General features: G+C 46.4%; 1 protein-coding gene across 1 annotated transcript; it reads right to left on the bottom strand.

Moving 5' to 3' along the window:
- Nucleotides 1-1,986: 1,986 nt before the first annotated feature.
- On the bottom strand, nt 1,987-18,315 carry Ythdf1 (YTH N6-methyladenosine RNA binding protein F1). The gene is made up of 5 exons (XM_021156205.3): nt 18,004-18,315; nt 17,632-17,656; nt 16,452-16,531; nt 7,926-9,446; nt 1,987-3,277 (listed from the first exon to the last, which is right to left on the bottom strand). Exons 1-5 carry the CDS (start codon nt 18,028-18,030, stop codon nt 3,251-3,253), a joined length of 1,680 nt encoding a protein of 559 aa, XP_021011864.1. The 5' UTR covers nt 18,031-18,315; the 3' UTR covers nt 1,987-3,250.
- Nucleotides 18,316-24,991: the final 6,676 nt, after the last annotated feature.

Raw genomic sequence — 24,991 nt, 5'->3', positions numbered from 1 at the left:
TGAAGGAAAAGCTCACCAATTCTGGATCTCAAGGATAAGAGATGGCCAGCAAAGGATCCTAACCCCAGAAATCCACGCAAGTCAAGTATGTCCATCATATATCCTTCAAGTACAGGGCAGCAGGTGTGATAGCCAACACCACAAGCTGAGATGCTTTGGGGACATTCAAAGCTTACGTCTGGCTTCTGGAAGGCAAGTTGGGAATGTAATAGTAAGGACATCAGTACACAGCCTTTCACAAAGTGCCAGAATTAATTACTGAAGCTTACAGCACAAGCCTGGGCCTTCAGGTTCCCTTTGCCAGTGGCCTAACACATCTCCTGACTCTACACAAGATGATAAGGGAGCAAGGAGTCTAGGAGGCAAGGGCACTGTCCACTCATGACACAAACCAGTCAGCAACTCTTAGCTGGTCTGTCACCACCTCCAGCTCTGTAGTGATCATTGATCCTGCTCATCTCACCCATGGGATTGAGTCCTCCAGTCATCCCAGGTACTGATCCCACGTCCTGTTTGGTCCATACTTCTGAGTGCTTCTCAGCTAATTGCTGTTAAAGCCAGGGATTTTTGGAGCTCAAGGACTACATACGTGCAAGACACACAGGTGAGAATATAAACCACACATGCTTTCAAAGCTACTTCCTAAAACACAGGAGGTGTTTTGGAGGTGCAATAGAGTAAGTTAAGACTGGCCAGAGACAAAATTTCCTGTGCTTGTTTCGTATCCATATCAACCATTATCTTCCAAGCAGAGACAGGCAGTGTTTGGGGAAAGCATGAGATCACTTAGGTTTTTATCTGAATAGCACATGTCAGGTTGTACAGATGTAGACTGACATGGAAGAAGAGCTTTCAAGCACGCACCTGGGAGGTACAAACAGGAAGACTGGGATTTCAACACCAACCTGGGCTACATGACAGTTTTCAAAATGGAGGGGCAGCTAACTGTATTGCAGCTTGGATTTGTGTTTTTTTTTTTTTTTTCTTTGCAAGAAAAATGCTGGACAAACATTAAAGTAAGGAGCCAGCGAGATGGCTGAGTAGGTAAAGGTAATTGCTGCCAAACCTGACAGCCTGAGTTTGATCCCTGGATTCAGCAAGCAACGATTGGGCTCGCCCACCAGTTATCTTCTGATCTCCACACAGATGCCCTGGTGTACATCCTTTAAGATGTGTTTTACATGGCCAGCAAGATTTTGCTGACAGGACCCTGATACAGCTGTCTCATGTGAGGCTATGCCAGTGCCTGGCAAACACAGTAGTGGATGCTCAGTCATTTATTGGATGGAACACAGGGCCCCCAATGGAGGAGCTAGAGAAAGTACCCAAGGAGCTGAAGGGGTCTGCAACCCTATAGGTGGAACAACAATATGAACTAACCAGTACCCCCTGGAGCTCGTGTCTCTAGCTGCGTATGTATCAGAAGATGGCCTAGTCGGCCATCCTTGGAAAGAGCGGCCCCTTGGTCTTGCAAACGTTATATGCCCCAGTACAGGGGAACGCCAGGGCCAAGAAGTGGGAGTGGGTGGGTAGGGGAGCAGGGCAGGGGGAGGGTACAGGGAACTTTCTGGATGGCATTTGAAATATAAATAAAATACCTAATTTTAAAACAAGGGTGGGGGGAGGAAGAAATGTTTAACATGTGAGATTTAGTTACTAGAGAGAGTACATTGGATGTCTACAACCGTGAATTTTCAGAAGACATAAGGGAGAGAGATCAAGGAATACCAGCCTGGAGGCAAGTGTGCAAACGAAGTCATGTATGGCTGCTGAACAGTTCGTCCACCTGTCAGCTTCACATTCTTACACAGTTGGGGACTGAATTCCAAGTCCTACATGGAGCTATGAAAGTTTCTCTGTCCCTTTAGTACCCAGGAGTAAGCAAAACTGCAGCCTTTGGCTTCCACTGCTTAGAGCAGACCCCATAGATTTTCAGCTATAAGAGAGACAAGGCACATATACCAGGGAAGACAAGAACACACAAGCTTGCTCAACAGGTGTTTATTAAGGCTTGTATTCTCCTAGAGGACAGGTATCCGATGTTGTCCACGACTCCGTACAGGCAGTAACAGCTCGAGGAAGTGACACGTTCTAAATACAAGTCTAAATAATACAGCTTAAATGTTAACTCAGAGGGTCTTTTGGAGTAAATAGTTTCGGAAGGTATCTGCTCTCTAAGACAGTAAAGATCCTCTACAGTGGGCGCGTGCAGATTCAGTATGCGAGGGCGTCGGGCATGAGCACCACTTTCATGCTAAACTCCAACTCCAGATGGCGGTGAGCTCCTCCGAGGCTCCTCATTCCACAAAACATGATAGCAAATTTGTTTTCTAAAGGATTTTTTGTTTTTTTTGCTTTTTTCACCCATTCAACAGGAAAAAAAAAATAGACACACAGTGAAATTTACAGTCGGCAGCAGCATCCATCACACTGCCTGTACTATCAGATTCCTACAATTAAAGCTTAGCGTTACTGGTATAAAAACTTAAGACAGCATCAGGATTCTCTAAAGAAAGAAGACAACTAAAAATGATCTACAAACAACTAAGAATGTTGCAAAGCTGAACCAGACTTAAAACACCTTCTAGTTCCTTGCCACAGAGCCCGAACCTCATGCAGTGGCAGACGGTGGCAAGGAGAACTGGAGCACCGCTCTGTGTGGGCACTAAACTATGGACAGCTTGCCCATAGACAGCTGTGAGCACACTTAAAACTAAAAGCTATTTGTCTAGTAGGAAACTCAAAAGGGCAGGTCAGCAATATGATGGATACCACAGATAGTAAAATGGCAAGCCACTTCAGTACTGTGAAGAGACATCAACAGCACATGCTGAATGGGCTTTTTGTTTGCTGTAAAGCAGGAGAGGACAAGAAATATGAAGTATCCTATAGGGATATTAAATGACTAGATATAAGAATAAGAACATAATTTCTGCCAAAATAAAAATATCTTTGGGATGTATTAGGTGTTTTGTTTTGAAGAATATTTATATTTTGCATTAGGTCAATCTGACTGATAAGCTGACAAACAAAATACTCCTTTATTAGTGAGTTCTACAATATTATAATACATAGAAAAATACAAATGAATGCAGATCCATCTGGCAAAAATGAACTACAAAGATAAAGATGCAACAATCAACCCCGCACGAGGACGACACTGGAGCTGACTCGGAGACAGCACCAAGCATACAGCTTTAAAACTCTGTTTTCAAAGTCAACCATTAACCAAAAACAAACTGGCTTGTTCTTATTGTTTGTTTCGATTCTGTCTTTCCTGTAAAAAGAAGAGAAGAGGTTATGAGCTCATGAAGCACTTTGATTTGCAGGTGAAGGCCCACAAAGTCGAGGCCTCAGGCCACTTTGTTGACTGCAGCAAAAGGGGATGTATGCTTGTCTGGGCTGTCCCTGCGGATCTAGTTCTGACTTACTAATCAGCCTGGTCCCACAGACCAGGGCAGGAGCCACCATATGCTGTCCTATCCTTTCTCAAGACCCTCTGCACAGAAGTTACAGAGACATGTCCAATCATGTGTCTTCTGCCCACTCATCCCATGCCTCCCCTCCCCCAACCCAGCCAGCTCTCCCTCATGTGCCAATCATGCCAGTGAAGAAACAGTAGAACAAAAAAAGCACCTGCACCCCAGGGAGGGACCGGCATACACAGGGCAGGCACTCTAGCACGCCCAGTACAAAGGAATCATTTTTCTAAATTTCTTTAATTTTGACAAACCAATCACTGAGAAAATACCAAAATCTGACAGGCTATAAGTAAGCTCCAAGTCAGGGCCAAGTATGATAGGAAGACAAGCTAGACCTACCTAGTTTAAGCCCTTCCCATCAGCTCAAGTTTCCTCTATGGCCTCCAGCAGTACTGACAAAGTCAGGGCATAGCTCCTCAACTGAGCTGACTTCCTACATCCATAGACAGCTTCCTATCCCCAGCATTCATGTCACACCAACCTGGAATTTACACCCAGTCTTCATGTCTGCCTAGCTGGTTTCTGATCAGTGCGTCCGTCTAGTAGCTACCTTGTCTTCTCTAGCAATTCATCTAAATCCAGCCAATGACAAAGTGTCTCTGATGCAAGGAGCATGCACCACATACACAATGTTCTGTCCTAACCCTTTTTGGACCCACTGTACAGTAGTCACATATCTGTCTATCTGTCACACACACACACACACACACACACACTCCCATCATCCCCAGTCTCCCTCATGTACCACTGTCATGCTATTTGAGAAAGTGCATAAATACAAAAACTACATTCAGGTTAAAGGTTCAGTCCTCAGCATGGTCATCCTAGGTGTGAACTGAGCAAGCTGTCTGTAGAATACCTACCTATACAGTTACTGTAGTTTGTAATTGCTCACTTTAGGCTTTGTTTTGAGACAATGTTTCATGTACTTAAGGGTGGTCTTGAACTGATCCTTCTGCCCCCACACACCTCTTAAGCACTGGGATCACCAGCACATGCTACTGTGCCTAACTACATCTGAGCCAACATCTCTACTTTCCTTTGGGGCTAGCCTGGACTAAACATATGCCAGCCACAGCAACTACTACCATCCAAAGTCCAAGGTGAGGCTTCTCACCCAGATCAATGAGTAGGAGGATCACTAGTAAGAATTCATAACCCTCTACCCTGAGGTGCAAAGAGAAAAACACTTTTCAAGCAGAAGCCTGTCTCCCCAGAGTGCAATGGCTGCTATTAAAGCAGCTGGAGGAGGGAGACAGTGTCTGGTTCCTTTAGCCTTCAGTCCTAGCAATAGCTATAGAGCTTGTCACCTGCTCTTTAAAGAAGTAACATTACGCCGGGCGTGGTGGCGCACGCCTTTAATCCCAGCACTCGGGAGGCAGAGGCAGGCGGATTTCTGAGTTCGAGGCCAGCCTGGTCCACAAAGTGAGTTCCAGGACAGCCAGGGCTACACAGAGAAACCCTGTCTTGAAAAAAACCAAAAAAAAAAAAAAAAAAAAAAAAAGAAGTAACATTACTCATAAAACTTTTTGGAGGGGGCTGATGCAGCTGAAAGATGAAGTACACAGAACACATCATTCTTACAGGGCCAGGTGTATGTGATTCACCCTGGAGGCCTGTCAGACTACGGTCAGCAGCCAGTAGGCAATATGCAGAACACTCAACTGCCATTGTTTTAAATACTCTTTAAGAAGGGCCTGTTTAAAGATTAAACAAAAGAAAACAACTATGTAGAGATGGCAAGGTGGCTCAGCAAGCTAGAACACATGTGGCAAGCCTGACAACCTGGGTTTGATCCCTAGAACTCATGACAAAATGAGCCGCCAACCCCCCAGGCTGTCCTTTGCACATACCCCAGCACACACTACATGTGTAAAATGTAATGGCCAATCCCCCAAGCCCCCAGGCTGTCCTTTGCACATACCCCAGCACACAATACATGTGTAAAATGTAATGAATAAAACCAAATTTAAATGGAAAAAAGAAAGTATCTGAGTCCCTGTCTCAAAAACAAACAAAATACCCAAAATAACAGGTGTAGAGGTGGCCTTCAATTCGAAAGCCCAGGAGGCAGAGAGGTACATGGATCTCAAGTTCAAGACCAGCCATAGCTATATAGTGAGACCCCATCTCAAAACAACAACAAACATTTAAAAAACAAAACAAAACAACAACAACCAAGTTGTCAGGTTGGAGAGATGGCTCAGTGTGGTTAAGAGCACTGACGGCTCTTCCAGAGGTCCTGAGTTCCATTCCCAGCAACTACATGGTGGCTCACAACTATCTGTAACAGGATGCAAAGCCCTCTTCTGGTGTGTCTGAAGACAGTGACAGTGTAGTCACATACATAAATAAATCTTTAAAACAAAAACAAGGTATCAAAGTAGGACTTGGAGGCCAGCTTGGACTATAAAGTGAGTTCCAGAACAGCCACAACTACACAGAGAAACCATGCCTTAGAAAATGAAAGGAAGGAAAAATTAGCATATTTTCCTATTTATAGCTGGACCAGAAAACTATGAAAAGGAAACTGAAAATGTTAGCTATGTTTTGCTTTCTAAACATCAGATGCTACTTGAAAGTGGTGAGGTCTGTCAATGATGAACATAAGGTGGGTCTGTCCTCAGGTCAGGAGAACCTTGGGTGTCTCTGGGAGCCTCACCCACTTACTTTGCAGGCACATTTTAGCCTGAAGGAAGGAGCAGCTCTTCACACCTCACCCCACTTTTCTTTGAGACAGGGAACTTAGAGATCCACCTGCCTCTCTCTGTATCCTGAGTGCTGGGATTAGAGGTGTGTGCCGACATCACTCAGCTTCCCACTTTATTCTTAACAGCCTAGATTCTCAACCCCAAAACACCCAACTTCTTGGAGGGAAAAACAGAATAGCTGGTGGGCAACTGGCATAAGTCCCAACAAAGATGTGAATCATCAAAGGACTGTCCTACACTGGGTAAAGAGATTTTTGAAATTCCACTAAAACAATTTTTAAAAATCAGAGTATTCATTTGTCTTCTTCAATAATACAATTTAACTAGTTTGGGTAAGAGTCGCCAATCCTCTCTAGGATGTTTTTCATGCTGACCTCCAGAATGGTCACCTAACCACCAGGGACCCTAACCTAACTATATGCTAATTAACTTGTAACCCCTGCAGGTCACTCAAAAGGCTTACCATAAGACCAGAGAGACCTAACAGACATGGCTATCTCAGAATCAAGTTTATAATGTAAGTTTTAAGATGGTAGAATTAGGAGCTAACACTTTTCTTGCCAAAGACCTGGATTTCATTCTGAGCATCAACATCTCTAACTGCAGGTTCCAAGTGGATCCAATACCTTCATTTCTCTTTTGCAAGTATCTGCATGCATGAGATGCATGTGAACTCATGAAGGCACACAAAAAAACTTAAAAGAGTTTTAAAAAAAAGTAAGAAAAAGTTTTAAAACAATTGGGATTTTAAAGATACAAGCAGATGAGGAGCAGAATTTTATCCCTAAGCCTATCACCAATCTCTGAGAGCTAGTATATTTTTAAAGAACCGGAAAGTCTCTTGTTTTCTGAGATATCATTTATTTGTATGCGTGTGTTTTACCAGTACATATAGGTCTATGTACTGCATGAGTGTAGTGCCCTTGGAGGCTAGAGAGGGTTTCAGATCTCGTGAGACAGGAGTTACAGACAACTGCTGTCATATGGGTACTGGGAATCAAACCCAGGTCCTTGGGAATACCAGTCAATCGTTGAACCATCTCTCCAGCCCCACCCACTGCACTTTAATGGAACTCTTAAAAATTCAGTATTTAAAAGAAAACTGTGCATGAACACAAACAGCTAGCTACTAGACAAAAGTAGTACCCAAGTTTCATTCACTATCCTTGCTCTAATGGAGGCAGACATTGCACTAACAGCACTGTGCTAACACAGTGGTCCCAAGTGGTTTCATCTATAAATGCTCTAGGTATCTTCAGTTTGCATAAATGTACATATGATGATACTAGCAAAAAAAAAAAAATCACTAACAATTATTTCTAAGAACACATGCCACTTTTATGGAATGCCTGTCTATTATTTATACCCAAAAAGCTAAACCTACAGAATTTCACTGACTGGAAATAAATGCCATCTCTTTCTTAATGTTTTATCAGTACCTGTGATAAGGGTAACTTAATGGTACTAGCAACAGCATTACTACCTTGCTTTCTCCACATCTCCTCCCTCAAAATGCTTAATTATTCATACAAGCAAGTTACCTAACTCGGGACAAAAAGATTAGAAGCCAATCTAACAAACAACTTTTCATGAAAAGAAATGACAATCTCAGCATGAATGCTCTTTAAGTAATAAAGGCTTCAGGAAAATGTCACTAGACCAACAGACTGTCCATTATACTCCAGCCTGCAGTGCAGGTCACCTGTGTAAGAGGTGCCTAAGAACAACTCACCTTACGCACCACCTCCTCTTCCTCCTGGCGCTTCTCATAATGAGAAAAGTCGTCAAAGATAGAGGTTGTGTGCTTATAGGAAGCAATAATCTTCAGCACTTGTTTTGCTTTTTCTAAGGGCACCTCCTGTGTATCACGGGAGTTTGTGACAGGTTTGTTGTCGTTATTCTCCAGTCTGATGTGCCGCAGCTGGTTGTTGGGCACATCCTTCACAAAAATCCACTTCACATCAAACTTTCCCTTCCACTTGTCCTGAGACCAGACCCCAGCACTGGTGCCGTAGTCCACAGGGGACTTCATCTCTGCCACCCCACAGAAATGTCCACTCCCATTGACACTGAAGAGGAGATAAACAGGCCCCTTGCTGCTCATGGAGCGGAAGGCGCCGTCCAGGCGCTTGTTGCCGTGTTCAGTACTACACCAGATGGAGTACTTGATGGAACGGTGGATGTCGTCCTCAGAATAGCTCTTGATGATGAACACCCGCCCACTCTTAAGATTCCAGTCGAACTCTTTAGGGTTATAGCTGTGGGCAGCTTTCAGTTTCTCCAGGACAGGGTGGGATTCTACACTTGGGGCAGAAGTAGGCTGGGCATTTCCAACAGAGTTACTGTCACTGTTGGCACCTCCACTCTGCCCAAATGCTGCATTTCTGTTTCGAGGAGCCACCCAGCGGGGTTGAAGTGGCTGCTGAGGGCTCTGATACTGTGGCTGGACCAAAGGTGGGGGCTGAACAGGGAGAGGCTGAGCTACCTGCTGGGGCTGTGGGGCAGCCTGGGGGGATGGTGTCTGCTGGGGGGCGGAGGCCTTTGGAGCAGGGCCCTTGTTATCCCAAGTACCAATGTCCATGTTATGCTTGATAGGGGGAGGAGGCAGTGCACCCCCCACTATCGGCCCACTCTTTGTTTTCATCTTAGGCTGTGGTTTTGCAGGCTTGCTAGCAATGGCTGCCCATGAAGTTGGTTTTGAAACTGGCATGTTTACATTTGTCCCACCATTGCCAGAAAGGACACCAGTCAGTGCCACACTGTTGACAACTGAACCCACCGTCTTAACTGCAGAGGTGGTAACATCCCCAATCTTCAGGCCAACCATGCCCTGCTCCAGACTGTTCATCCCAGGGGCCTTGTTGAGGGAATCACTGTGAAAACCTGTCTGCCCATCAACAACTGTGCCACCAAGGGAGCTAGGTGGGTAAGTGTAACTGCTCCCATAGGCTGAGCTCTGAGTCTGCTGCCCCTGAGAACCACTTGTCCCCCATGCTGAGAATGCAGGGTTTTCAGGAAAAAAATTAAACCTGTGCTGGTAAATGTTGTTCCCCAGACCCCCAGGCTGCCCAAAAACAGCATCATGCATGAAGTGATGGTCTCCATTACTAAGTTGTCCATAGGTAGTGAGATACGGGATGGGAGGGTCCCCTGCAGTGGACCATGGTGCCTCGCTGAGGGAGTAAGGAAATCCAATGGATGGTGGATAGTAGCTGGACAGGTAAGGATCACTCATCGAGGGGTAACTGTTACTCTGTGAAAATAAACAGGTGATGAATTAGACAACTGTCAGACAGCTCAGCATGCTGACCACCTCATACACAGGTGCAGAAACCAGCCTAATATAATATAGCACACGATTATTTCTTCCTAAATGACAGATATGTCCACCAATGTCAAAACAAAAGTCATTAATAACAAATGCAAACCAGACTGCTGTCTCAAAGCACAAAGCCTGCTTTGTAATGATCTGAACTCAGGTGAAATGACCCAGCCAAACCACCCTTCTGCTGTCACCATCTGAGGAATCCAACCCAGTCCTGCAGTAGGAATATTTACAACAACGATAGCACAGCAGAGCATGAGGACAGCCTTAACAATGCACTAAGATGGCTCTGACAGTCAATAAGACCAGCAGGCTCCAGCTCACTGACCTAACACACACCTAGGCACTGGTTTCAATGTCACTTTCAAGACTCTCCTACACAATATTCCTGATAGCTACCCCAGCTGGGTTTTTCTAGGGTCTGCTCTTCACATTTCATGGTCTCCTGGGCACACTTATGGGTGCTCAGAGTGGAGCACAGGCGCCTCTGCTGTGCCTTTACCAGTATCGAGTCCATGGAGTTCTTAACCCCTGCTGATACCAGAAGACCCACTTTAGTGAAGTCTTCCTAAGCCCCAACTCCACCCATAGCAGAAGCTTCTAAGAGGGGCAAAAAGGTAGGAGGGTGGAATGCTTCACCATCCTGACCTGGTAGCCTCACTACACCTCTAAGGAGTTTCCTAGCCTATAGGTATAGACTGCAGAGTTGGAAACTCTAGGAAACCATCCTTTGGAGAGACACTCAGCCAAGGTTTAGTGAGAAACAGGCACCGTGCTTTGGGCTCAATTTCAGTTTCTACCTCAACCAACAGGTCAGTTTTTATTACCTTATTATATTTCTTTTCAATCTCTGAAAGGGAAGCCTCAGTGATGTAAGTGAAGAGACCTTCCTATAGCATGGCAATCTGTGCTTGGGGGTGGACATGTCCAGTGAAGGTAAGAAAGCTCCACTAGGTACCACACAATTTCAGAACTATCACTTAACATGAAGTAATTGCTTCCTTGTAATGAAAACTTTTAACATCTACAAACAGGTCACTATAAATATTCTATAAACGAAACAAAACAAAAAACCAACCAAACAAAAAAACTTGGTATATCTTCTCTTGAAAAGATTTCAGTGATTCTGGCTCTTCCATTGCAGCCTCCTGTTATGAATCTCCTCCAAGCATCCTTCAAATGAGCCTGAGCAACAAGGCCAGGGGGAAGAAGAATCAATGAGGTCTGAGCAGAAGTCTTGCTCTGTGAGGGAAGTATACCTTCATGGATACAAAACAGAGGCCACAGTCCTTCCAAAGAAGACCAGTCCTCTTCCCTCTTCTTAGCTAACACTTTATGCATGAGAAATAGACAGATAGAAGGGAAGACCTAGTTGTGGTCTGTCATTCTAACCCACTGGCCACAAACCAACAAGCAGCAGTAAGGACTCAGAAAAGATACTCAGGTCACTCCGACATTTACCTAGGCCTTAACTGAGATTGACTCAATTTAGGATTGTTAGGTAAGATTCATCACAACAACAACAGCTCTCAAAGCCCTCCTGAAATATTACCACCTGAAGAGCAGGCATAGAACGCAGGTCACACACAGAGCTATATAAACACCACACAATAGGTGGCCCCCATTATTCTCCAGCCAGTACTGGCCAAATGCTACCTGAACTTGTAGGTGCAAAGCACATACCTCCAACATCCTGCCCCAAATCCTAAAATTGTGTTTCTTTCAGATCCTAATACAAAGATTCCAGCTAACTTTCTCTACAAAAATCACCACACCAGCCGGGCGTGGTGGCGCACGCCTTTAATCCCAGCACTTGGGAGGCAGAGGCAGGCGGATTTCTGAGTTCGAGGCCAGCCTGGTCTACAAAGTGAGCTCCAGGACAGCCAGAGCTATTAAGAGAAACCCTGTCTCAAAAAACCAAAAAAAAAAAAAAAAAAATCACCACACCTCAAGACCAGGGTGTGATGCTTCAACTAAAAATGTACATGTAGAAACACACTTGTAGGACAGAGACACCAAAGAAGAAAAGCATTGGCAATGCCTGCCTGCAAGATACAGCCTTGGGGAAACCTCACTGCTTCTCAGGAGTTGTAGAATGGAGATGGAGTAAGCAAAGATAAAATTAAACCCCATGGAAATCCCAGATTAAAAGGTCATTGTTTACTAAGATCTCCTGAAAAGTGCTGCAGGCATCCTCCAGAAATCCAAACACCTAGCCACACCCTCCCTTTGCTTCTGAACCAGCAGCCACACCTCTCCTAATTCTCTCCAACCCGGGAGGCCCACAGCACTGTCAAACTGTGCTTTAGGCCAACTCCAGTTTTTACCTCAACCCCACGGATACACCAATTTCTATTACCTCCCTATTTCCTTTCAGTTGCTGAAGTAGAAGCATCAAGCTACTTTGTAAAGCTATCTCAACCAGGCTATTTTATGCAGAAGAAACCTGTAGCAGCTGCTCCCACAACTCTGTAAGCCACGCTGACTGCCAGTCCATGATATACAACTTTTCTGGGAAGGAAGTGGTTCCCATCAGTCTGTAGTACATGGTGCCTATTCTGGTTGAGATGTGTAACTACTTAGCTCAAGTATGACCTGGAAATAAATACACTGGTGCTGCTGGTAAAGCATGCAGAACCTGTCCAAGCTATCCACCTCCCTCTGTATGGTCAGGCACAGGCTTGTGGATTTATGCTCACTTGTAAATAACCCAAGCAAACGGTCCCTTCTGGCTTGGTAGCTCCACAGTATCATCGAAGGTATAGTATGAAAGTGGTTTACCAGAGACACAGCTGAATAAACTGTTATGCAACCAAACTCAAAAGTTGCTCTTCACATATGAAACACACCTCTAAGTACAACACTTGGGTTCCCACAGCTCATCAGATGACTGGGTAGTACCATATTTAAGATTTCTAATCAAAGCTGGTGTACAAGACCACACAAGGAAGGCAAACACATCTTCCAGGCAAAGCCAGAGACCACTGACAGTTGAAAATACAACTTGGAGCTCTTAGGCCTCTTCCTGATCCTGATAACTAGAAAATCAGATAAACAAAGTAGAGACTCCAAAAAATTAAAGAGAATTTAAATAAATTTAAATAACCATGTCGGCTGTTATCCCTACATCATTTGGAAACAGTAAAGAATAACAAAGCCATAAATCTGTTCTAGAATTAAGAGTTTTTGTTCATTTATTATTAATCCAAGTTTAATCACATTGAATGACAAGGGGGATAGATTTTAAATGACTAGAATACTTCTACACTTTTTTTTCTGAGAAGGAAAAAACTCTGAGACTATTTGAACAATGAGGTGACTGAAACTGGAAGGAGATGCAGGACAGTCTCTTCCCAGCCCTACAGATCATCTCTGGACCATGCCGAGACACATGCTCTTCATCAAATCAAATCCATTATGTTTAAGAAAGCACTAAAAGCAAGGCTGGAGAAAGGTGAGCAAGTGTCTAGGACTCCTGGGACTGCTGTCAGTCATCACGCACACACTGGCTTCAGGAGGAAACGACAGACAAAGGAAATGTTAGAGAACCCTGACACCACGCTCACTCAGCCAGGCACTTTCCAGGTCTTTCCTCAGGGCTGATCCCTCTGAGACTGTGGTGTGAACCCCTTATCTGACTGATAAGCAGAGACAGCAGTTTCTGACAAGAATTTTTACATCTGTTTAAGCAAGGAGCATCCTTCCCTCTCCCCTCTGGGAAGCTGTAGTGGTAGCAAATCCCTCCTTACTGGGTACCACCACTGGAACTTTTAAGGACATTTATAGATGTACATGTAACCACAAAAATCCAAGCCAGACACAGGCTGAATGGCCATACACATAAGTGCTAATCCAAGCCTACTAGAACTGCATAGACATGGCAGTAACCCAAGTGTCAAGTTTCTCCCAGACATTCACAAACAACAGAGGCTGCGTATGCTCAAACAAGGCACAGCATTATTTAATTTAACTCTGGCTGCAGGCAAAAAACCCCACATAAACTCTGATAAAAACCTTTCGTGGTTGAGGAGGCTCAATTTTCAAGATAAGCTAAGAGCTCCCAAGGCCAGCAGTTCCTCACAAATGAGCAGAAGTACAACCTTCAGCGTGGCCCCGTGGAACATGAGTGGCAGTGTCCACCCAGCATCTTAAATAACCTTTAGGCACAAGGATATACTACAGAAAAGTAGGGGGGCAGAATGGCATTTTTGGCCCCATATGAAGAAACAAGCAACACTAAGAGAGCAGGCACCTGCTAAGTGACTGGAGACTCTACTGCTCCACACAGGTAAAGGCTGTTATGCTGGTCCTCAGCTGTTTCATGCCTAAGGGAAGGCCTGAAAGCCTCCTGTGCTGCTACTTTCTACGAACCTCCTAATAAAGCTGGGCATTTCTAGGAAATGTATTCTTAAGCAATATGCTGAAAGTACTTTACTAAAAAGTACATCTGAACATAGACATGAGGTGCCACTTTAAAGCTATGTACTAAGGGTGCTATCTTGAAGAACACTCCTTTTCACACTTTCCCCAAGACTTCAAGGACATGCAATTGACAGGAAGGGGGAAAATTGACTCTACTTTTAAGAAACACCTCCCAAGTATTCCATGAGTTCCTATTTTATAAAAACATTTCAAACATAGTAAAGTAACCCTTGTTCCTTGTTTTAATATTTAATATATACCACGGCTATAAGAGAACCAGGAGCCAGGCAGTGGTGGTGAAAGCTTTTAATTCCAGCACTCAGGAAGCAGAGGTAGGCAGATCTCTGACTCTTGAGGCCCAGCTTAGTCTACAGAGGAAGTTCCAAGACAGCCAGGGCTACACAGAGAAATCCTGTCTTGAAAAACCAAATAAAAAAGAAAACCAGGAAATATGCTATTCAAAAGAATAGTTTTGTTTAACATCTTGTTCTTGTCATAGCCAATAGCCCATGACTAAAGCCAAGTCAGTTCTGCAACCCTATACTGACTGCCCAGATATTCAGGGACAACCATGTAATCCTATAGGTTAAGGCTCCCTCAGACTCTTAGGCTTCTGATATCTCAATGTGGTGGGAAGAAACATGGAGGAAAGTTATATAAAATGCTCTAAGATGACCTAGAAGGTCAGATGAGCAAAAAATAAAAAATGGGGGGGGGGGGCAGGTAATCTATTTCCTTCTGGTACAACAACCAGGCAAAAAGTCTTGCTTGACTCTAAATATGCAGCATGCATTTAAAAGTGGCAGAGACATGGGCTGGAAAGATGGCTTAGTGGTTAAGAGCACTGACTGCTCTTCCAGAGGTCCTGAGTTCAATTCCCAGCAACCACATGGTAGCTCACAACCATCTGTAATGGGATCTGATGCCCTCTTCTTGTGTGTCTGAAGACAGCTACAGTGTACTTATCATGTACATAAAATAAATAAAATCTTAAAAAAAAAAGTGGCAGACACTATGGTTAAATCTAAATTTCAAATTGCATATGGCTTTCTGTTTGTTTATTTTGAGATAGGTCTTACTACTACTTAACCCTGGCTGGCCTTGAATTCCTTTGTCTCTACCCTTGAATACTAGAATTAAAAGTGTGTACCACCATGCCCAGATTGCCTATGGCTTTTAAGCAGGGCAATTTTGTTACCAGGAAACACCTTGCAGACAATTTTCATGGTAGCTGCACAGGGAATCTAGTGGGTGGAAGCCAGGGTGTGCAGGGAACAGCCAAAAAATGCTTAGGCATAAAATGCCCATGGCCCCAGTAGGTTAGAGGAAAAAGACACGAAGGTAGGAGGGGCACCTTGGGGAAATGTGAGGCTGCTATGATCAACATACATTGCACATACACATGACATGCAAAAAGGACTCATTAAAACAATGTTTAATTGTCTGGGCTGGAGAAATGGCTCAGATTTTGAGTACTTGCTGCTCTTGCAGAGGACCACAGTTCAGTTACCAGCACCCTATATGGCAACTGAACTGTGGTCTGCTGCAAGAGGCAGTTCACAACCACCTGTAACTCTAATTCCAGAGGCTCTTACACCCTCTTCTAGACTCTGAGGTCACCTGTGCATGTACACACACACTTACACTTAAAAAATAAAAGTACTGACTGGGGAGATGGCTCAGTTTGATGTGATAGCCACTCAAGCTTTTGGAACAGAGTTTAGATCCCCTCAAACCCATGTAAATACCAGATGAGTGTGGTGGCTACTTGAAAAGACTGGAGAGTCCCGAAATAATTGAGACTTAGCCATACTGGCAAGCTCTGGGTCCAAGAGACCCTGCATCACTGAATAAAGCAGAAGGTGACAGAGGATCATTCCTGACATCCCCACCCCACTCACACACCTCCCTGGACACACAGACCTATGCACATACATACACATGAAAACAGAAGGGGCTCTACAGTTCCAAAGGTAAGAAATCCTGACCATAAGGTACTATTCTGTGCTTTACACATACCCTCTCTAATGCCAATCTCCCCAACAGTCCTGCGAGCAGGATTCTTTGATTCATACAAAAGGAAACTAAGATTCAAGGATGGCAAGTCTCCTGATGCAGGTAGGAGTCTGCTGCACTGTCCAGAACTTACCTACTCTCCTAGCTCCTCCAACCCTCCAGAGACAAAACAAAGATGGCACAAAGCTTCAGGGAACCATACAGTCCTATAACACCATTAAAAAAAAGCACTCCATCCCCAGCCCACAAATGCTAAAAGTCTGCCTGTACCCAACCTCCATGAGATGCTGATCTACAGAGAAAACTATCTTTAACACACAGGCCCAGGCCCAGCAGGAAAACCTGCACGAAGCAAATCTTCAAGACCACTCTATCATTTCTAATACTTTCGAGACTGTCTCTTTGCTGTTTGGGATAGAAAAATAGAAATATTACAGTAAATGTGTTACAAGCAAAGTATTTAAATAAAAAATATGCTAATAAGATAAAACTCACCGGATTGGACTGTCCAGAAAGGTAGGGCTCAAAGTCATTGTCATGAACTGCATCCTTCTGATGCAAAGAACCATTTTGTACTAGAACAAAAAGTTGCAAAATATTACCTTCAAGCTTTAAAAAAATTTACTTTTAAGCATGAAAACCTTAGTAAAGTCTATTTTCATCAGTTTTTAGCAGATATGATCTTTCAAAATGGGCACACTCCCTATAGAGAGCTGATGTTTACATGACTAGTTAAATGGCATCGCACAACTTTTCTTAATTTCCTTTTTTTTTTAAGTAAAAATATAATTATAATTCGGTCAGATGTCATTTTGTTGCAACCAGACTTGGAGCCAGTTTTGTGATCCCCCACCCCCCATCCCCGCCCCAAGGTGGGGCCCGAACCCAGGGTTTCCCTATTCCAATCCAATACTCTACTCCAGGCAAATAGCGGACACATGCTTTAAGAGCCCAGTTATGCAGAGATCTGAGGGCAGGATGCTCAGCTGGAAAGGGCTGTAACCTAAGCTTACTATCATCTGATTCTCCACTTACTTTCCACTGTTACAGTGCACAGCCAGGAAAGGAAAGGAAAGGAATGGTAAATAAAGTGTTGGGCCTTTTCCAATCTTAAAACACGATGAGCCATATTTGGTTACACCCAAGTAACAACAACATGCACTGGTTAAAAACAGTCTTCCCAGGATTTAGTGTCACTCTGGAGTTCTCATAAGAGTTTTGGAAGTTTACTACAAGCCAGAATATCACAGGAGATAACAATAAACTTACAATGACTATAGCTAAGGGTGGAGAGCAGGGCCTCCGGATCCACAGCTAGCTGGCTGACTCTCCTCAAGAGCCATCCACTACCTAGCAACAGAGGACCAGTCAGTCACTCAGACCTCTGCAAGGCCGTCTGATCACCATTTCTTTCCCCACCAGGTAACTGTTCTGGCAGGGTCAAGGGGGAAATTGCAAAATATTATCTGAACTACTCCGGGTACGCCTTTATTTTTCTAGTTCCCCTCCAATCTGTCAAATACCCCGGAAATAGAAACTTTCATCTCCTCCAAGCTTACAGGAGGAAACTAAGTTTCAGATCCCAGGCTGTCTTGGTGGACTTTCTCTGTCCACACGGACTGGCGCTGCCCCGTTCTCCTCTAAAGTCCGGACAACTTCCCGGAACTCTCCTCACCTTTATTATCTTGTCCTTTTGTTCTCTGCATCGCCGCAGGCCAGGATATGCGGGTGGACACCACCCAGCCCGGGAAAGGAAACACAAAGTTACTATCCGAAAAGAACGCTACCCGGAGGGCGACGCAACCCGGGCCGGGCCTCCAGATCTCCCACACTTTGATCACAGCCAAGCCCAGCGACCCCGCCATTGGACCCCAGAACCGTGGCCCGGCCTGGTATTCAGATCTTCGACCCGGCCTCCCTGTTCCCAGCCCGGACCCCGCACCCTAACCCCAGCTCAGCCTCCAGGTCCCCGGCGCGGCCCAGACCGCAACCTGTCTTGCCCTGTCCACGGCCTGGTCTCGTGACCGTGGTCCCGAGACACCCCTACCTGGGGGTCCACGCTGGTGGCCGACATGCTTCATGAACAGCGCGGCGCGGGACCCGGGCGCCGCCGGCTCGGGCCTCCCACGAGGCCGGGCCTGTCACGCCGCGCGCGGCCCCGTGCCCCGCCGCCAACTCCGCGGGTGCGGCCGGGCGCGGCGGCAGCTGTAGGCACGCGGGCCGGAACAGCGGGAAGCAGCGGAAGGTAGCGGACAGGCTGAGGGGGCGCCGACTCCAATGGCGGCCGCGGCGGCTGGGACGAAGCTACGCGACGTCAGCGCGCGGGGCAGGCCGGGAGCGCCGTCGAGTCGCCACCATTGCGCCTGCGCACCGTCGCTCCTCGCCCAGGATTTCGCGCTTGGGACTCAGTCTCGCGCTGGAGGGGCGGGACCGGACCGGATGGGGCGGGGCGACTCGAGAGTCACGTGGGGTTCCTGGGGCGGCGCCTATTGGGGAGACTGTGGGAGGTTATAACTTAGCTACACCTGTCCCGGAGTTTTGTGGCTGCTGGGCTGGCCTCCTAGCCTGCCCCGTGACAATCTGAGCCTGACAGGAGTGTGCCAGAATGACCAGTATTCGCGTTAGATTCAGTACCTGATTCCATCACCCAGAGTAAAAGACAAGAGGACTTTGAGGAAAGCTAGACGGCCCCCTTTGGGTTCCACGTGGGGAAAGTTCATCCGTCAAAGAGTCTCCAACAAAGAACTCACCCCATTAGCCATTTAGCCATTCACTTTCAGGCAAGCTCTTTGCTTAGTGAACCTGCTACCACACACAGACTCCTCCTCCCTGTTCCCGTCGTTAAAAAAGTTTTATTTGAGGTTTAGAGCAATGGCTCAGTGCTCAAGACTACTTGCTGTTCTTACAAAGGACCTGGGGCTAGTTCCAACACCCACATGATGGCTTACAATTCTTTAGTCTCAGGGGTTCCAGAACTCTTTCTGGCATTGAATGCACGTGATGCATATATAGACAAGCAGGCACACGCACACACATAAAATAAATCTTTTGAATGTAATTTTTAAAAGATTTATTAATTTTAATTTTATGTGTATGAGTGTTTTGCCTGCATGTATGTCTATGCACTACATGTGTGCCTGGTGCTCAGGGAGGCCAGAGGAGGGTGTCAGATACCCCAGAACTGGAGTTATAGATGGTTCGGACCCCAAAGTGGATGCTGAGAATTGAACCTAGATTCTCTAAAAGAGCAGTAAATGCTCTTATACCCTGACCCTGAGCCATCTCTCCAGCCCCTGTAAAATAAATGTTATTTGTATGAGTGTTTTGCTTGCATGCATATATGTGCACTATGTGTGTGCTTGGTGCATGTGAAGGGTCAGAAAAGGTGTCTGATAGCCTGGAACTGGAATAACAGGCAAATTTGTGACCTATCATGTGATTGCAAGAACATTGCTAGGGACCAAACCCCAGATGCACCCACACATCCCTTCTGGGGCGTGTTTGGTCCCTGGATTTGTTGTAGTAAATGTCCTAGCTTCTGATGCACATCATCAATAGGAGGACACCAGAGCAAGGCACCTGCAGGTGGATCACTGAGTTGAAGGGCACAGCTGTCAGCCATTTTATATGTTAGATGTTAATGTCCTCCAGGGAAGGTGGGTTGAAGTTTCTGTTGAAGAGCTGATGGATGGAGCCCAGAGGCTATAAGCTCTGTATTCAAGTAACACCTGGCTGGAACAAGCTTTTGCTATGTGCTGGGCTTGGTTCACTCAACAGCTGGCCCTATGAAGGCCAGCCGTGAGGACACCTATCCATGCAGACAGCCACAGATGCTCAAATGAGACAGCCCCTTCTCTATGAATGCCCTCTTGAGAATGAACAACCTCCCTGCAGCAGACCTCCTTCTGGATACCCTGCCCTTCCATACTTTCTGGGTGTCTAGTTTATCTTCCAGGAAGCCAGCTTGTGATCTCGGGGCTCCTGCTCTGCTCTGCCCCTCAACAGCAACCTTGAGTAACCGTGAGTTACAACGCCTCTCTTTAAGCCTCTATTAGTCACTCATCCCAAATCATTAGTTGAGTACCTACACCTTGCCTGGGAAGTATAGAATGGGGTACCAGTGGTCCCTACCCTGCTAGCATCCTGGAGAGGGATGCTATACGGTTCTAAAACATAATTCAATCTGCTCAGCCTTACTGTATAGATGTTCACAGGCCAGGTGCTGTCCTTCAACCCAGATACAAAAAGGACAGTTTAACCAAGTTGCCATAAATCAGGCCTGTGATGTGGCAGGCAGCCAGGTTAGGGAGAAATAAGAAGAGATGATGTTCTTGGATTGGTCTCTAGGGTGTCTCTTACCTAGAATCTAGGTGAGTGGGTATTGACTGTCTCAGGGTGCTCCGGACAGAGGAACGGCAGGAACCAGAACACAGACACTAACCCTAAGGTCAGCTCTCTGTAGCAAGAGTCACTCTTGCACCCATGGCTGAGTGCAGCTGCCTGGGCCAGCACTGGCAGATCTATCCTGCAGGCACCTCTCAAAAGCCAAGGAGCTCTGTGGTCCAGGATCAGAAAGCAAGCCTCCATGAAGTTAGAGCAAATGCCAGGCCACAGCCAAACAGTCTGAACTTCAGCCTACTCATGAACCTTGTCTCTTTTCCATCTACACAGCACAACAAAGATCAGCAGTCTAACTTGGATGAGAAACCTGATGCCCATAGAGGAGGCCATGGCCTACTGACTGCCTCTATGTTTCCAGGAAGTGTAGCTAGCTCCTGCTACCATAGTTGGTGCTTGTCTGTCTGGACAGTACCAGATGGCCCAGGATCCCGACATCTCTAGGAGATCCACTTCAAGGCTGAAACAATACAGGTTGCTTTAAGAGGCATATTCATTCATGAGGCAAGTTTGGCTCTCAGCCTGGGTCCGCCCAGGCAAAGATAAAAACTAGGAACAAGGCAAGAAAGCCTTCCTCTTCCTGTCCTCACCAGCTCCCTCTAGACTTGTCAGGATGGTTTTTTTGTTTGGTTGTTTGTTTGGTTGCTTGGTTGGTTAGTTCTCAACTGATTTGAAATTCAATGTCATGCTCCCCCAGGTAGAATTGTGCTGTCAATCATCCACTCCACCCTGCAACATCCATACATGGACCTTGAGTACACTGTGCCCACACCTAGGCTCTTGCTGGTAAAGGGAGTGGAAGAGATTCCTGCTTTAAGAACTGATCCTGGGGTAGAAGGAGGCTAGGCTAGGCTGAGTGCCCAAGCCCTTCCCAGGCCCAATTATCTCAGCAGGTGGCATTTACAAAGCAATTTCAAAGATTGTCCAGAAGGCAGCCACAGCAGCATCCTGACATGAAAGGTGTCTGAGCAGGTCCTGGGAACCCCGAGGATTCTGAGGCCCTGTTAGAAATACACAAAGCTGGCATCATAGGAGTCAAATCAGGGATGCCCAGAGCCAGATGGAGTTTGCAAGGGTCAGCAGGGTAAGGCAGGAAAGAGAGTGAGCAGGGCTAACCCTGGAGAGGGGCTTGGTGCCTGGTTGAGACAAGGAGTGTATGAAGAGGCTTGTGGTAGGTGGGTGAGCGCCAGGCGCCGCTGAAGCTGTTAACCCAGAGGGAGGACCTGACCAGACATGCAACCAAAGCCCTCCTCAGGGAATGAGAGTGAACTGTCCAGGGAACGGGAAGGCTGCAGGAGACTCTCCTACTGTGGATGTGGCCCTCCATGATGCACAACAATCTGGGAACTCCAAGCTGATGCAGACTCTGGAAGTTCTTATCAGTCCTAAGCTCGTGCCTTTGGGGAAACGAGATGCCTTTTCCTGACTTCTCCAAGCTGCCTGCAAGGGGGCCATTCACGGCCATCTTTATCAAGAAATGATGTACTTGGGAGGCAGAGGCAGGCGGATTTCTGAGTTCGAGGCCAGCCTGGTCTACAAAGTGAGTTCCAGGACAGCCAAGGCTACACAGAGAAACCCTGTCTCAAAAAACCAAAACAAAAAAAAGAAAGAAAGAAAGAAAGAAATGATGCTATCTCAGGGAGGGAAAGGTATGCAAATAATGTCATTATCTAAACACCACTGGGCTAAGCCTGAGACAGTCCCCCAAGGTCTTGGGTCATGTGAGCTAATGCATTTCATTTTTGCTGTAACCTTGTGTTTATGTCGCCATGATGACAATGTAGTATATTCAGTCCTACCCCAATCAGGGCTCCACAGGGGAAGGTCTGCCCAGATACACAGCCCATTCCTCCAGCACCTGTTAGCTAGTCTCCTGGTTACTCCCTTGTGTTCTGGTGGTTCCCAGATGCTGGCCAGATATCCCTCCTGCCTTGACAGCCCCAGAAGTCCCTCTGCTTCTTCCTGGCATTTGGCCATTTGTTTTTCTCATATCCTCAGAACCAGATGACACTGGCAACTCATCTATCTCACAGCATTTCTGAAGGGTTTGGTCCACCTTTGTGTGGCTAATTCCCTAACTCTCCAGGACCTGGTCGCCACCCCTGTGCTGTCATTCCCCTCATGTCCAGTAGGGTGTGCTGTGAGCCAGTTAATATGTCCTTGGGCTCACCTCCTAACTCCTGGAGACTCCCAACTCCATCCCATGGGCTGGGAGGCTGTTCTGTCCCACAGCTTAACCATTGACCTTGTGCAGCTACTGAGTATTTCAAATCGAAGGACTGTATTTTTCATGTTGCAGGCCCGGGAGCTCCCTGATCCATCCCTTTCTGAAGCTGAACTTAACTTTACCCTGGATTCCTCGTTGGCTGGAGTCTGGGCCCAGAGGTACACAGTCTGAAGGGTCAACCTGTGGGACATTTGGGTTTCTCTGGACTTTGGGAACAGAAGACTGTTGCCATCTCAGCTAGCCCATGATGCCTAGATATTCTTCCTTGGCTGGACACCTCAAGGTCTCTAGGCTCTGAGAAACACCCTTGAAGTGCCCAGGGGAATGGCCTGCAGGAGAAAGTTCAATGTCGACACATTTACTCCTTGCCAACATGATACTCAGCTGATACTGACACTCAAGCTTCATCCAGCTTAGGGTCTGCTCTATAGAGCCCAGGGTAGGACAGTCAATCTATAGAACTATATAGAAAAGAGAATTCCATTGGTCTGTAGAGGGGGATGGTGGCATTGAACTTTCTCTGTCTTCCTTCCTCCCTTTTATCCCTTTCTCCATCACAACCAGGAAGCCTCAGGCCTCCCCCTAGACTTCAACCACACAGAGGATAGCACAAGCAGTCCCTACACTCCCACAGTGGGTCTTGGGTGACCCAAAGTAACATCATGGCTGTGCTATGAGCTACAGGGCCTTGTCAACTACAACTGGTCACCACCACCCAGGTACAGCTTTAGCAAGGGACTCAGCTTGTAGTATAAGCTCATGGCAGGGACACTGGAATCAGGCAAGACATTGTAGAGATGGGTGCTGTGTCTATGAAGTCCCAGCATGGATGCAGCTGGAACAGCCACCTGGATGCTTTGTTCTCAACCCCTTAGGTACACACCATGTTGTTGCTCGACAATCTCTTGGGCCTTGTGCGCTGCTGAGAGCCCTGAGGTCTCCATTCTGTGCTCACAGGTACAGGACGTTCCTGTCTTCCAGGAGAGCTTTCAAATCTCCAAACAAGAGAGAAGGGCTGGCTCAGCTGCTTCAGACAAGGACAACAGGAATGCTTGTGGTCATAGCTGGGAGAGACTGTCCCTTTTCATAGACCCCAAGGCCAAGGCAATAGACCCAAAGTCCAGTGCTCAGACCTCCAGGGACCTGGGTCTGCACAGAGAAGAAACTTGGTCCAGCTGCCCCTGTCCCCCTCTATCAGCCCATCTGGCCTCAATCCAGGGGAACCAAGTCCAGCAAGGGGCCTGGAGAGGCAGGACTCCAGGTTCAAATACTAGAGCTGTGATTCTTCCCTTTCACTTGCAAGCAAAGAGAAAGGCAAAGGTTGGACATTCCGTGGGATACCCTAGAAGGTTCTATTGCCACAGATGGGCATATACTTAGCATGTGGGCCCAGCAGGGAATGAGACAGAGTCCTAAATCCCTGAAGTGCCATGCGGTGCTACATCAGCTGAGCTAGTGATGGTGGATACTCCTGGGATTCTAGCCCTGTGGAGCTTGACCTGGTATGGAACAGGAATAGGATAGGCCACCATCTCCTAGGCTGACCTCTCATACCTCAGCTCTTGGTGAACCTGCTAGCTTTGCCTCAGCTTCCACATCTCTGAAATGGTGACAACCCCATGCCTACCCCAAAGGGCAGCATAATCCTCTCAGGGCATTCTAAAGCCAAGTAACTTGAAAAAGCTGCCTGTGGGCTCTCTGTGTACAGGACCTCTGCTGTGGCGAGAAAGCAGGGTAAGATGTATAGACAGGCTGGGACCCAGATTTCCCTTCCAAGCCAGGTGCCTCCTTATGCTCCAGGAAGCAGAATCCTAGTATGGTCTCCCCTACAGCAGAGAAGGTAGGAGACCTGCCCCATCTGTTCTGCTCTCTCTGTTCCTTACAAACTATTATTTCTTATTTTTGAGACAGGGGCTCTCTCTAGCACAGGCTAGCACAGAACTTACTATCTAGCTCAGGTTGGTCTTGAACTCACAAAAATCTTCCTGCTTTATCCCCATGAGTGCTTAGGACCGCATGCATGAACAGCCATGCCTACCTCACAATGTCTCGCAAGCTCCAATCCCTCACCCTGCCTCCCAAGACTCAACCTCTAACTGAGGGACTATTGACAGTTGGCAGCTTCTGGAAAAGGGAGTGTCAGTTCTCTTTAAGGTTGTGGCCCCTGGTAGGTTGACCATGCTCCTGTGGACATCCCCACACCCGTAAGTATATGGACACCACAAACCAGCCTCAGTGGGCTATACATTAAAAAATAAATAAATAAAAGGACATGAAGTTGGAATGGATTGCTTTTTTTTTTTTTTGAGACACACCCTACTCTTGATTTGCCTCTAGACTGTCCATACAGATAAAGAGCAACCTGAGACCAGATGGGCAGACTGACCCTGACTCAGGGCTGAGCCAAGCA

The sequence above is a fragment of the Mus caroli genome, unplaced genomic scaffold (genome assembly GCF_978045245.1).
Source record: "Mus caroli unplaced genomic scaffold, Mus_caroli_1 scaffold_2, whole genome shotgun sequence".
NCBI lineage: Eukaryota > Metazoa > Chordata > Mammalia > Rodentia > Muridae > Mus > Mus caroli.
The sequence above is the reverse complement of the archived record's forward strand: the minus strand, read 5'-3'. Positions and strand labels throughout refer to the sequence as shown.